Here is a 15491-nt window from a genome sequence, read left to right as displayed (position 1 = left end):
AGCAGCAACATTAGCAGGAAGAATTTAACTCTTCCAATTTGAAAAACTGTATTATCTAAAGTATTTTATCAGAGCTCTTTTTCTCCTATTTGCCTTCTTTCGCTTTTCTACTTCATTTCAAATTCATTTTTCCTTCTAATTTTATCCTAAATATAAACCTTTCAAAGGTTACTCTAGGACTTTTCTTTCAACAAGGAAAAAAAACTCTTAATAGTAGGGATAAGATGGCTCAGTGGAGAATGGAACACTGCCAGACACACTTTCACACTGATTTCACATAAACCTCAACCACCAGAGGTAAGGATCCTAATTTCCAAGTTTTTAGCTAAGGAATGCAAAGATCAAGATAATCAACTGGGAACCAGACAAAACACAAGTTTGAAACTAGTTTAATTGAAGTTTTAAAACTGAGTGGCTCAGACAGTTAAACAATGGACTTTTTTTTTAAGTTTTTTTTTTTTTGTCAGAGAGAGAGAGCACAAGCAGGGGGAGAGGCAGAGGGAGAAACAGGCTCCCCACTGAGCAAGGAGCCCGACGTGGGGCTCGATCCCAGGACCCTGGGATCATGACCTGAGCCAAAGGCAGACACTTAACCGACTGAGCCACCTAGGTGTCCCTAACCGTCAGACTCTTGATCTCAGGGTTGGGAGATGGAGCCCCTGGTTGGGCCCGCGCTGAGTGTGGAGGCTGCTTAAGATTCTTTCTCTCCCCCGCCCTCCCATCCCAACTCATACACACATGCACACATGCACTCTCTCCAAATAAACTGATTTTAAAAACCAGTTTAATTGAGCTTACAATTTTTAAAATATATTTTGTATATAATAAAGTATTGAATACTAGCATGTATAATTTAATAGGCAGCACGATTAGACATTTCTATAATTCATTTTCAGTAGATGAAGGTTTTGCCTCGATTCTCTTCTCCAACACTGATTAAAGACGTCTTGTCTTACAGAAGGTTAACTATAAAACTAATGCATATAATATGCATTGGAACCAAAATTTAAAATAAAGGAGGAAGAAAGTAAAAACATAATAGTGGGGGAAATCCAAAAGGATACAGTAACAAAAAAATTCTAAGCTTTGCTCTAAAGAAGAAAAGTAATTCTAGCTTAAGCCCTAGATAGAAAAAAACATGCCACTTGTGCTTTATCTTTTGGGACTGTCAGCAGTTTCAATCCCAAAGAGCTCAATTACCACCCTTCTTTTATTCTCTGTCACTTCCCTCCCTCTGAGGATCCACAACATCAGTCAGGATCAAGCCTAAAACCACAGAGAATGGAGAAGGATAGCATTGCTAACACATGATGTTTTTCATCTTTTTCCTTGAAGCCTTACCCCTTAAAAAAAAAAAAAAAAATTACTACTTCAACTCTGATTGTTTAAGAATAATATTATTTTCCTTATGACAATGAAATATGCTACACTGGCAAATGTCTATTATCCCTTGAGACACTAACGGAAATGAGAGCTGAATCTCAAAAGGTTACCCCAAAATAAGTTCTAAAAGTCTGTACTACAGAGGGAAGACTACAAAATGAGTCTATTATAACCATTTTCTGTAAACAAGGACATAACTCACTACTGTATGGCTTAAAAGTTATTCTTCATCTTTTACATAAATCATTTTTATGCTAAGATGCACTACAAACTGTGATATTACATACACAAAGATCTTAATGTCTTAATTGTCTACATTTTATGAAAGTGTTTCCAGAGGACATATAACAAATGTTCATCACAACATTACTTCTTTCCATTGTGAGTTTTATACCTAACAGATACTCTATAGAAACAATGTCCTATATCTTAAACATATGTAAAATATTCCCAAGTCACCATGTTTTATATTACTGGAATTCTTTGCTCCCGTGAGATGGTTAATACTTAGCTGTATCTTAAGTTACTGGTCAAAAAAGAATATTTTGAGACTCAACTAAAAAGATAACATTAAGTTTTAATTAATCTGTGAAAAATTTAGAGTTATATAATATTTTTAATTCTGTATACATACATACACATATTTATTCATATATCTTCAAATGCGAAGCAATACACTAAAGCTTTATAAAACGTATCATTAATCTATGAATTACTTTAAATAAAGGTTAAAATGACAGCTAACAGTTAATGAGAACTTAGTAGAGGCCAGGTACTAAGTTAAGAGCTTTCTGTCTACTATGTATTCTCCCAAATTCTATGAAAACAGGTAATACTATCATAAACTTTACAGGTAAGAAAATTTAATTTAAGGTGTACAAGCATTAAGAATCTTACCTAGAGCTGCACAGCTAGTAAATGACAACTGTAGAGCCATGTTCATAACCACTATGTGTATGTCCTCTCCAAAGTCAAATCATACCTCTCCCATGTAGTATCTCCAGGATAACAGTTCTATGTAACATTACTTATAATATACACTATCAATAATATATACATATATACACACACACACACTATAATAGTGATAATAATGCTTCTATATGAATAATATACTAATATAGTATATAACATGTACTAATATAATATACTGTAAAATAAAAATCCTAAAATGCAAATTTCTTCATCCCACCTATATCTATATGTTATAAGAATTAGACTATGAAACTGCCTAATACCCTCCAAGCCTAATTTCCAATTCATATTTCACCATCTACTACTCCCATTTTACTACTGTTCCTTAACGTTTTAATCTCAAACGAAACCATTTTTAGCTCTCATTTGAAAGTACTACCAATATTTTATTTGCAAGGAAAAAAATCCCTCTATTCTAGCAAATGCAATTTGCTAACCCACCATCTATTAAATAGCCATTTAAAATGAATAGGATTGGGGCACCTGAGTGGTTCAGTCAGTTAAGCATCTGCCTTCGACTCAGGTCATGATCCCAGGGTCCTGGGATCAAGCCCCACATCAGGCTCCCTGCTCAGTAGAGCTCTCTCTCTCTCTCTCTCTGTGTCTCTCTGACAAATAAATAAATAAAATCTTTAAAAATAAATTAAAAAAAATAATTTTTAAATTAAAAAAATTTTTAAATAAAACGAATATGATTTTTTACTTACCTAAAGTGTACATCTGTCCTCATCAAGAGTTCATAAGGCATTTAGATACAATATCAAGGATAAAAGAACCACCAAGAAAATCCCAGAAACTTAGTAAAGTCACTATAACTAATGCAAACTTAGCTGTTTCCCAGCAGCCAATGAAAAAAACAGAAGCATGATAGATTGCAGCTAGTAAAAAGGACAGTTCATTAAGAGATACAAACTTTTTCATTAACATGAAATTTTTAGATAAATTTTCATTTAAGTATTAAAAAGTATTAAAACATACTAGTACCAGTAACTTTCGTTGTAGTTTCTTCAGTAACACAAACTATCCTTATACATAGTTTCTTATATTAACCATTGCTTTTTTTTTCCTTAAGATTTTATTTATTTGACAGAGAGAGAGACAGCAAGAGAGGGAACAAAAGCAGGGGGAGTGGGAGAGGGAGAAGCAGGGAGCCCGATGCGGGGCTCGATCCCAGGACCCTGGGATCATGACCTGAGCCGAAGGCAGACGCTTAACGAATGAGCCACCCAGGCACCCCATATTAACCATTTCTTAAAGCTGTGATTTTCGACCTTGTTTGATTCTGTCCCCAGGAGACATTTTAGCCAATTCTAGAGACATTTTTGGTGGTCACAACTGATATGAGTGGTGGTGCTACTGCCACCTAGTGGGTACCAGACAGATATACTGCTAATTATCTCACAAGGCACCGGACAGGCCCCCACAACAAATTATGCAGCTCAAAATGTCAACAGTGTTGCGTCAAGAAATCCTGGATTCTCAAGAGCATCATCTTAAATCATAGGAATCTCTACAACCTAGTCTGGGAATTAGATTATGTATTTAGCTTTCTGGTGACTGAAAATTTTTAGAAAAGGGATGTATTGTTTAATAAATCCCGAAAAATAAAAGACTGAGCAAATTTCTTACAGTTAGACCTCTTACATAGTTTCAACTATACTGTACAGGAAAACAGTCACTGCTAAATATCTATAGTAATCAACTGAAAGGAACTCCAAAAGCCCAAGTAGACAGCCATGGAGATGGGCTACATTAGAACACACAGCTTTGTGTCACTAAGCAGGAAAGCTGGGAACTTAAAACCATCTGGCACCGAAGAGATTATCCTCCCCAGAATAATTCTGAGGGAATGGACTGTGTATAAGAATGACTTAGAATATTTGTTAAAATTTAATTTGTAAAATTTACCCCTAGAGATTCTGGTTTAGCAGGTACAGGATGGGGCACACAAATCTTTTTTTAACAACTACCCCAGATGATTCTGATCCCCGTAGTCTCAGGACCACACACTGAAATAGAATTCTAAGAGAAAGAATAACCAATCATCCACTTTTATCTTAAAAGAAGCTAGATTATGGTTCATATAAAATGTTTAAATTGGAATAGAACTGTATCCCATAGGGTACTTAAGATGTTAGCTATAAAATGAATCCAAAGGGGTTTGTTATAAATATATCAAAACTCATCAAATGACACATTTAAGATCTACCCATTTCATTGTATGTAAATGTTACCTAAAGAAAAAAATATTTAAAAAAATAAAATTTTAAAACGTTAAGCCCTAATGATATACAGACTAAGGTGCTAATGGGTAAAGTATACTGATATCTGCAAATTACTCTGAAATGCATTTTGAAAAATATGATGCATTGATGGATTAGTAGATGAACAGATTTTTTATTTAAAGATTTACTTATTTGAGGGAGAGAGAGAGAGAGCACAAGCAGTGAGAGTGGCAGGCAGAGGCTCCCCGCTGAGCAAGGAGCCCAATGGGGGAATACTCAATCCCAGGACCCTAGGATCATGACCTGAGGGCAGATGCCAACCAGGCACCCACAGACAGACATATAATAAACAAATTTAGTAAAATACTAACTGTAGAATGAAGGTGGGAACTATACAGGTACCATCCTTCAAGTATATCCTGTATGTCTGAATTTTACATAATCAAGTATTGGGAGAAAATTTAAAAATTAATCCTAGAAGAATATATAAAGAATTCTCAAAACTCAACAGTAAAAAACCAAACAATCCAGAGGTGCCTGGGTGGCTCAGTTGGTTAAGCGACTGCCTTCGGCTCAGGTCATGATCCTGGAGTCCCGGGATCGAGTCCCACATCGGGCTCCCTGCTCTGCAGGGAGTCTGCTCCTCCCTCTGACCCTCCCCCCTCTCATGTGCTCTCTCTGTCTCTCTCATTCTCTCTGTCTCAAATAAATAAATAAAATCTTTAAAAAAAAAAAAACAATCCAACTAGAAAATGGGCAAAAGACACAAAGAGACATTTCACTCAAGAGGATATACAGATGGCAAGTAAGCGCATGAAAAGATGTTCAGCATCAGCAGCCATTAGGGAAATGCAAAATAAGACCACAGTGATTTATCACTATATATTTTTAGACCAGCTAAGATTAAACAAAATATACTGACAATACCAAATGTTGACAAGGATTTGGAGAAAGCAGATCTCTCATACATTGCTGGTGAGAACGTAAAATGGTACAGATACTTGAGTAATCTCTTTGGCAGTTTCTAAAAAAAACTAAATGTACACTTATCATATGACCCCGCAACTGCACTCCTGGTATTTATCCCCCAAAAAATGAAAATTAAAAAAAAAAAAAAAAAAGTGGGACGGCTGGGTGGTTCATTTGGTTAAGCACCCAACTCTTGATTTCAGCTCAGGTCATGATCTCAGGACCATGGCAGTGAGCCTGTCTCAGGCTCCCCACTCAGCGCAGACTCTGCTTCTCTCTCCCTTCCCCCCCGCCCCTCCCCCTACTCGCATTCTCTCTCTCTCTCTGTCTCTCGAAAATAAATAAATAAATCTTCCCAAAAAATAATCTTAAAAAAAAAAAAGAACAAAGGGGTGCCTGGCTGGTTCAGTCAGTGGAGCATGCAACTCTTGATCTCGGCGTTATGACTTCAAGCCCCACACTGGGTAAGAGTTTACTTAAAACAAAAAACAGAAACAAAAAAGGGAAAACTTTTGTCCAAATAAAAACACAAAATTGTACACAATGTTCATAGCACCTTTACTTGAAAAAGCCAAAAACTGGAAACTGAAATGTCCCCCAATTGGTGAATGGTTAAACAACTCTACAATACAAACAAATGAACAACTGATACATGCAACAACCTGGAACAAATATTAATTATGTGGAGTAAAACAAGTCAATCTCAAAAGGTCTCATACTGCACGATTCTATTTATATAACATTCTGAAAATGACAATTATAAAAATGAAAGAGTAACAGTAGCTAAGGGATTAGAGATAACTGGGGGGAAGACACATAGCATCTCTCTGTATTACCTTTGTAACTTCCTGTAAACCTGTAATTATTTCAAAATTAAATGTTTTTTAAAATGTATAATGGGGCACCTGGGTGGATCAGTCAGTTAAGCATGTGACTCTTGATTTTGGCTTAGGTCATGATCCCTGGGTGGTGGGATCAAGCCCTGTATCTGGCTCCATGCTCAGCAGGGAGTCTGCTTGAGAATTCTCCCTCTCCCTTTGCCCCTCCCCCTCTTCCCTCTGCCCCTCCTCCCATACGAACGCACGCTCTGTCTCTCTCTCAAATTAATAAATCTTTAAAAAAAAAGTATCATAATGAAACTGAGTTTATAATCTATTAAAGAAAATCATCTGAATTTTGTCCCCTAAACCCAAAAGGTTTTGGTAAAACTGATGATCATCTGTTTTATCTGACAGTAACTGACAGTTCTTTCTTTGGTTCATTCCTGGAATAACAGTTGATGGATGACAAAGCATAGAGAAGAATGCTAGTTTTCTAATTTCTTATGGCATGAGGAAATCTAGCAATCTATCAGTCAACAAATAGGATACAGTAGTGAACAAGACGCAGTCCCTGACTTCATAGAACTTAGAGTCTAGGGAAAAATAATTAAAGGCATATTACAAATAATTATGTAATTACAAGTACTCAAACTTCTGCTACAAAGAGCCTAAGTACAGCCTACTTACTATACCTAAGTGGACTGTAGCTTGTCTGCAGAGTAACTTAAAGCTTGTAGAGTAAGATTATAAGTGACTTTCATGCTTTATTCCTTTCTGTATTTTCCAGATATTTCATATTAAATATTAGTTATTTTTATAACCAGAAAAATGTCATCATTGGGGAAGAAATTACAACCTTGAAAAACTCATCCAGGACAGTAACGATCAAATTATAAACAAAATATCTAACCTGAACTATAATGTAATGACTGTATAAACCTAAAACTGCAACTAACACAAACCTGCAATATTAGCCATAATAAATAGATTTACCAATTTTAACCGTGAAGAGAGATTAGTGTACATACAATTCTCACACATTCAAATCCACTAGTCAAGCATGACATTTCCATGGAATATAATATTTGAAATAATTTCTTCATTTGTAAATTTTCTATGTTGTACTTGAAAGGAGAAAAATAGTACTGTAGTGTGTTTCTTCATATTGAAGATTTACTATATTTATTAAATTGGGGATTCCTACAGCTCCTGAACCTGGGTGGGGGCTTCGGGTCATGCCCAGGACTACATACTATAGACTAAGATTAATAACTTGGAAATCAATCAAATCTACATGATGGAGCGCCAATGTAAACTCTGACCACTGAGGCTCAGGTGAACTCCCCTGGTTGGCAACATTCTGTGCATACTGTCACACACTGGGACCAGGAGAGCATCCTGACTCACATGAAGAGAGAATCTCCACTTGTGGTGTCTCTTCTGGACTTTTCTCTGCACTTTTTCCCTTGGCTGATGTATCCTTCCACTGTAATAAATTGTAACTGTGAGTGTAACAGTTTTCAGTGAGCTCTTTGAGTCTTTCCAATAAATTACTGACCCTGAGGGTGCTTTGGGGAACCTTAGAACTTGCAGTTGGTGTCAGAAGTGAGGCCGATCTTAGGAACCATTCCCTGTAACTTTGCAGTTGGCTCGGAGCTAGCATTTTTTTCTTCAGCTTGGCCACTTGTCATCTTCCTTTCTAAGTATGGATCAGCTTCCAACATTTTATCCTTTGTCCTTTCAATGTCATGAAATATTTCCAAGAATTTCAACATGAAGTATTCTGCCAGTCTTGCTTTCTCTGGGACATCTCCGTTCTTTTCATCACAACTAGTTTTCCTATGTCATGTCAGTGAGTTCACCTTCACTAAGTACCTGCAGTGCACATCTCGTCTCTCAAACGGCGGCAGTGCCAACATTCCCCCAGTCGGCAATTTCTTCTCTAGCTCTATTTACAAAGGATTTGGATTTCATTTCCAGCAGTATTACTTCGCATTTTCCTGCTACGCTTTCATCTTTTGTAAAATATCGCAAAGGTTTATAACTGGGAGCCAAGGAAGCAACACAATCACATATTCTGCTGTGCGTGCATAAAATGATAGCTATACAGTGACCAATCACTGACAGCATCTAAAAGTGACATGAAGAGTCACTGATCACGATAGTCATCTCTTATTTGTGCAGTCACTCATAAACTGAAGAGATAGAAGCTAAGTTTGTACTTCGTGTAAGGACTCACAGTTCAGATACCATAACTAAAATGTGAACCATGTTGTTGGGGAAAAGGTGTCATTTAACTGAACTGTGGTAACTGAATTCATGCATACCAAAACTGTACAAACAAGCCCTGCCCATATTTCTAAGGGATGTGTTTTCTCACCCTTGGGATGAAGATAGTAATAGTACTACTACCTGAAAGATGTTGTGAGGATTAAACTAAAGAAGACACGTAAAGTACTTTATCACAGTACCTGGCACTCACTGAATATTAGTTCATATTTTTTATATGCACCCTCCCCAAAATACTTGTATTACCACTTATGTTATACTTGTAATACGCTTGTGTTAACCAAAAGCAAATCAGTTCCTTTACTGTAAGACTTTTCAGATGTTTTAATATACCAGTAAACATGCTGAGCTCTCCAAAGTATTTTATCAATAATTATTACAGAAGTCTATCTGGACCATAATTTAACAAATGTTGAATGAAAGACCTGACATAATTAATAAATAACTACAAAAGTAACATTACCATTTCAGAATCCTACTACAAGAATAAGCCATTTTAAAAAGTTAAATTCCTATTCTCCTAAAACTCACAAAATGTTTTCACATACACTAAATAAAGGACAAACAGCCTTAATCCAAAAAGAACTCCTTCAAATTAATAATAAACAAACCACAGAAAATAGAACACAAACAGGCAATTCACAGAAAAAAATGCAAATGGCAAATGCTACGGTCTGAATATCTGTGTCTCTCAGACATTTTAAGTATTTATATATTTTACCTAGCAATTTCATTTCTAAAATTTATTCTACAAGATTCTTGTGTAAGTACTCCAATATATACACAAAAATGTTTGTCCCAGAAGTAGTTATAATAATAAAAGACTAGAAGCATTATCAAAAGGGGATATGGTTTTGTTAAATAAATTATGCTAGACCTATATAATGAATGCTATTTTTAAAATGAGGTAGATCTGTAAATACTGAAAACAAAGAGTCACAAGGAAATATACTACTACAATATACATGCACAAGTAAGTCCTAGGCTTTTCTCAAGCACATCTGCTTGGTACAGCTCTTACCAGAAAATAATCCACTGTATAAGATGATAAATACAACACTCCTGGCTACGATAATATATACTCTTCGCCCTTCATATTTCTTTGCCCTCCATATTTACATAATAAAGGTACTGAAAGAAAAATTTTCCATTATTCTAACATCAAGCCTCCAGATCAGACCATTATCATTTGCAACTTACTACCTAAATGAATCAGGACTTTCTTAATACTATTCAAACAAAACTAAAACCAAAAATAAAGTTGATGTGCTTAAAAGAGACAACAACTGATAAAGTTATCTCAAACTTTTTTGTTATTTTTTTTTTTTTTAAGATTTTATTTATTTATTTGACAGAGAAAGACACAGCGAGAGAGGGAACACAAATGGGGAGTGGGAGAGGGAGAAGCAGACTCCCCGCCGAGCAGGGAGCCCGATGCGGGACTTGATCCCGGGACTCCAGGATCATGACCTGAGCCGAAGGCAGTCGCTTAACCAACTGAGCCACCCAGGCGCCCCTTTTTTGTTATTTTTAAAAAGTTTTTTATTCTAACCAACTAATTTCATATAAACTATGCAAACAATTACTGAGTCAGGATTTTAATATGCATCGTTTCCCTTAACCTTACTTATTAAGGAATTTAATCAAAGGTCTCACATATATACATATATATCTACAAAGCCAAGATCTGGATCCAAGTCTGAAGAATTATACACATGGAACTTGTGAAATACATGTTTTAACACAAATATAGTAATTTGTGAAAACTCCTTATATTTGAGTATGTAATTAGTAAAATGATGTTAAATGAGAAAAGCTATAATCATTAATGCCTAGGAATAAAAAATATGCTGATTCTATCAAATATGACTGTTGGTCATTTTCAGAAAGCCTTGCTATTCTAATTTGACTTTTAATACTCTGATGAAAAACCTGTTGCTTTATTAAAGAAATATATTTAAGGTACTGTCTTTCCAGGTTATTATATGACATTTGGGTTTAATTCCTATTCACTGAAGAAACAGATTTTCTATGCCTCCCATCATTGTTCCAGGCACTAGAACAAAACAGTGTGAACAATAAAGATAACCTTCCTCCTTTTTTCTGTAATTCAAATGAATTCAAGTATTTGAATTCTAGTGAAGTTTATGCTGTATATAGGAGTAAGCAGATCCAACTATGGATGTAAGAAAATGGTGATTCATTTTTAATAGGTCTTAAAGTTCAAAGTAATAATCCCTAAACTTTTATCTGAATAATAGTGAAAATAACACAGGAAAGTTTATGTTGGATTGACCATTTACAACAGTTGGCCAACAGTGTAAGAAACAAAACAAAAGCTTCCTAAACCTTTCATTTTATTTTATCTGGAAGCAGTAGACTCTCTAAAAGAACACAGAGAAAAATACTGTGCTACAATAATAAATCTGGTTGCGAAATTAAAAAATATTTCAGTCTTCTCAAGTCATAGATACATATAAAACTATAAATCAACTAGAAGTGGGCACCAATTACAATGCCGCCGTCATATATGCATTTTTTTAAGTTCAAAAAAAAGTAACTGCTGAAATTTTTTTTAAATAACCATGAACACAGTAATATATAATTAACAAATTTAATTAACTTTTTGTGCAGCTTTTTGAAAAGACATTTTGTGTGGTAGGTCTGCAAGTTTTTGTTATCATAGTCTTTGCACTGATTTGGTTTAATTTTTCAGTAGAATTCAAAAGCTAAAAAACAACTTTTAAAGAACTAATGAAGCTCTAAAGATTCTACAATTTCATTCCTATAAATAATACTTTTATTGTAATACTAGCATACAATGTGCCTTATTATATTGGAGCTAACAGTATAAATTAACAGACTATTTCTCTTTGCTTTCTGAAACAATCAAAATTGTAAATGTATATCCTTGGATTAATTTCAATCAGATTCCTAAATTACAATAACAAGATTTTTAGACAAGTTACTTTTCCCCCCTTAATTTCATCTTCAAAGCTGAGAGAGAAAAAAAGGGAACAGAGGGTAAAAAGAAAGCCACTTCAAAGCTACCAGAACAAATACAATGTTTTGTTTAAAAAACTACTACATCATCAGTTAAAGCTCCCAAATATGTCACTTAAATAGTTAATAACTATTAATATAATAATTAAATAATTGCCTTTTAATTGTTCCTTTTTAAAACAAAATTAGGATTCTCTGGATTACTCTTTTTCTTTTTTTTTTTAAGATTTTTTATTTATTTATTCATGAGAGACAGAGAGAAAGAGGGAGAGAGAGGCAGAGGGAGAAGAAGCAGGCTCCCAAGGAGCAGGGAGCCCGATGCGGGACTCGATCCCAGGACCCTGGGATCATGACCTGAGCCAAAGGCAGATGCTTAACCATCTGAGCCACCCAGGCGCCCTGGATTACTCTTGTTCTATTTTTCCTGTCACTTCACAGTTTAGTGTAAGAAATCCCACAAATGTTTCTTTTTCTTGACTAATCAACCCCATTATTAAAAAATCGTGTAGCTTTAACAGTTTTTCTAGTATCTCTTGATACAGAGTTATGTATACAGAAATATAGGGATAGCCAAAAGATTTCAATATTTTGATTTTAACTCAAAGAACAGCTAATAATATCTCAACAAACATTAAGAAAACTTTTTGTAAGTCAAAAATGTTTCTGTTCATAGAATTTGAGTGTTTCCTAAGTGTTTCTCAAAAAAGGGCTATTTAAAACGTGGTCTCCTCTGATTTACTTCCATTTATCAAAACAAGGTTTTATTTATTTATTTTATTTTATTTTGGGGGGAGGGACAGAAAGAGAGAGAGAGAGGATCTCAAGAGACTCCCCACTAAGCACAGAGCCCAAGAACAGAAAACTTTTAATGTAAAACATGTAGCTTATTTTTAAAGCTATCTAAGAAAATATTTTTTTAAAGATTTATTTATTTGAGAGAGAGAAAGCACACATAGAGGGAAGAGGTAGAGAGAAACACGATCAGACTCTGTGCTGCGTGCAGAGCCCAATTGTTGGGGGGGGAAATGCGTTGATCTCACAATGCTGAGATCAGACCTGAGCTAAAACCAAGAGTCAGAGGCTAAAAAACTCAACCGACTGGGCCACCCAGGTGCCCCTAAGAGAATGTTTTATATGAAATGAATATTAAAACTTTTCATCCAATAGATACCATATAATTAAAATAGCTTTACAAGAAACTCATAGGATTAAAATAGTAGATATTGCTACAACCTCATATAACTTTCTCTCTTTTTTGGCAACTATAATTTTCTTTGGTGTTTTTTGTATCTGAAATATCAAAATTTAACCACAATGTTTATTTGTCCTGAAGAGATTTTTTATTTTTTAAGATTTTTTAATTAATTTATTTGACAGAGAGACCACGACAACAGGAGCACAAGCAGGGGGAGTGGGAGAGGGAGAAGCAGGCTTCCCGCTGAGCAGGGAGCCCGATGCGGGGCTCAATCCCAGGACCCTGGATTCATGACCCGAGCCGAAGGCAGACGCTCAACGGCTAAGCCACCCAGGTGCCCCTGAAAAGATTTTTTAAATTTTGAAAATTTCCTCAGGATTTCATCCTATTCTTTTTTGAAAAGTAACTTTTATTTCTTTAAATCAGATCCCTACATAGAAAAGAGATTATATAGAAAATGACTATTAAGAAATTCACAGATTACACAAAGCAAAAAGCACTATAACTACTATAGTAAAAAGAAAAACTGTATATTAGTAATACAAAATGTGACATTTTTAAAAGTAGATGGTTCCTAAGTTTAGAACAAAAAAGTCCTATAAAAAAGTCCTCAGTTCCTTTCTCCAAAAAGTTACTATTTTCTACATATACATTGCTGCATGCATTATTTTTTGGTTCTTCAAATCTTATGTCATATCAACCCATTCTACAGCAACATCCATTCTTGTGCACACCCTACTCTTTTCTTCATGATAGTTTCTAAGTAGTGTGCCCTCATTACTGTAGCTGCTTTGAGAATCATTACCAATTTCCTTGCTCTCTCTCCTTTTAACCAAACTGTATAGAGAAACATCTGGACTCCTTCTGACCTGGCACTGACTGGATCTTGCTGTTATTTTGAACCTTTAATTGCCCTAATTAAAAAAAAAAAAAAATCCATCATGGGCACTAAACAACTTTGAGGAAAAAAATGGAGCAAATACCAGTTTTGTGAATCTACATTGACAATTTATTCTACTGTCTCTACTGTATCTCATCAAAATTACAAAAAATTCTGTATTATTATTTCAGTATTAGAATATATTATTTCATCATAAATAATTATCAACAAATTAACCTTAACTTCTTTTACCTGGGTGTACTTTAGTGATTTGTTTTTCAAAATCAAAGTCTAGAAAATTTTATCGCATTAACCTCACATTTTGTAACTGAAATAGCTTTAGGCTGGCAATATGCCAAATGTTTTAAAGGGCAATTAGCAGAACAGAGCGCCACTTACTGGTTTTTAGTTATTATTCACAAGCATACTTAAAAAAGAAACATGATGATAATTTCATTCTCTGAGATTGGTAATAAACTTTAATAGACTTCACCCCATTCTAAGAATAGAAGAATATAGCAGCATCTCCACCAAACACTCTAATAAACAAATTATGTTAAAATTACCTCTTAATGCTGAAATACAACATCAGAAAAGATTCAGAAAAATCAAGGGAAATTCATATGAATTAATATATCCTTAAGAAGTAACATAAACCACAGAGTAAAGGTTTTTTAAGGGGTTGTACTTGCAAAGATAAAATTATTTTCTCAACTTTCTAGCTCTAAATCAAATGTTTGGTTATTCATTTATTAGCTTGAAAAAAAATTTTTCTTAAATAAAAATCCAAAAATCTCAAATTGTCCAAAAGACATAAAGATAAATAAGCTTTAAAAGCTTAATTAAGCAAACTTCTAAATGTAAAAAAAAAAAAATTATTTTAAGCTAGTTTCAAACTCAATGTTCCTTTTCTATGGCTATGATTATGACTCACTTCAAACTTTTATTTTCATGAATCAGCTACCAACTTGAAAAAAAAGTTTCATTTACTAGTCAAGAATGACATTAGGGGCTGTAGCGCCTGGATGGCTCAGTTGGTTAAACATTTGCCTTTGGCTCAAGTCAGGATCCCAGGGCCCTGGATCAGCCGGAGTCCGGCTCCCTGCTGAGCTGGAAGTCTGCTTGCTCCCCGCTTCACCATGCTCTCTCTCTCAAATAAATAAATAAAATATTACAAAAAAAAAAAAAATGAATGACATCAGGGGCACCAGGGTGGCTCAGTCAGTTAAGCGTTTGACTTCAGCTGCGTCCATGATCTTAGGGTCCTGGGATCAAGCCCTGCCTGAAGCCCCACCTGGAGCCCCGTGTGTGGGGCTCTCTGCCCAGCAGGGAGTCAGCTTGTACCTCTGCCCCTCCCCCTGCTCATGCTTTCTCTGTCTCTCTCAAATAAAATCTTTAATTAAAAAAAAAAAACTTTAAAAAAAAGAATGACATCAAGCTTATTTACCTTGGTTTGGCTGCATGTTCATATTTGGTCTGGGGCCATAGCTTCCTATCGGTTGCCCTTGACTCATCGTCATCTGGCTCTGTACGGGCATGCTCTGTGATGATGGTGCCGAATGGTTGTAACCTCCCATGGCTCCATGGCTACTTGAAGGCATGTTCATGGAACTGTTTGTCATATTGAGTTGATTGGGTCCAGGTCCCTGAATAGGCATATGGTTAGGCCCTTTGAAGAAAAGTGGTCAGAACCAAATATGAAAGTTAAACAGATGATCTATTAAAAAGTACTTAAGTTTTTTATTTTTTTT

At 35.1% G+C, this 15491-nt stretch overlaps 1 protein-coding gene across 4 annotated transcripts in view; it reads right to left on the bottom strand.

The window, feature by feature from the left end:
* The window catches only part of SS18 (SS18 subunit of BAF chromatin remodeling complex), a 93426-nt gene that overhangs the window by 34941 nt on the left and 42994 nt on the right, over positions 1–15491 (bottom strand). For all 4 annotated transcript variants that reach the window (XM_034996112.1, XM_034996111.1, XM_034996114.1 and 1 more), the window contains exon 5: positions 15188–15409. In XM_034996112.1, the coding sequence (XP_034852003.1) occupies positions 15188–15409 (222 nt within the window). The remainder of the gene's footprint in view (positions 1–15187; positions 15410–15491) is intronic.

The sequence above is a fragment of the Mirounga leonina genome, unplaced genomic scaffold, assembly GCF_011800145.1.
Source record: "Mirounga leonina isolate KUSES-001 unplaced genomic scaffold, KU_Mleo_1.0 Mir_93, whole genome shotgun sequence".
In the NCBI taxonomy this organism is placed as follows: Eukaryota; Metazoa; Chordata; class Mammalia; order Carnivora; family Phocidae; genus Mirounga; species Mirounga leonina.
The sequence above is the reverse complement of the archived record's forward strand: the minus strand, read 5'-3'. Positions and strand labels throughout refer to the sequence as shown.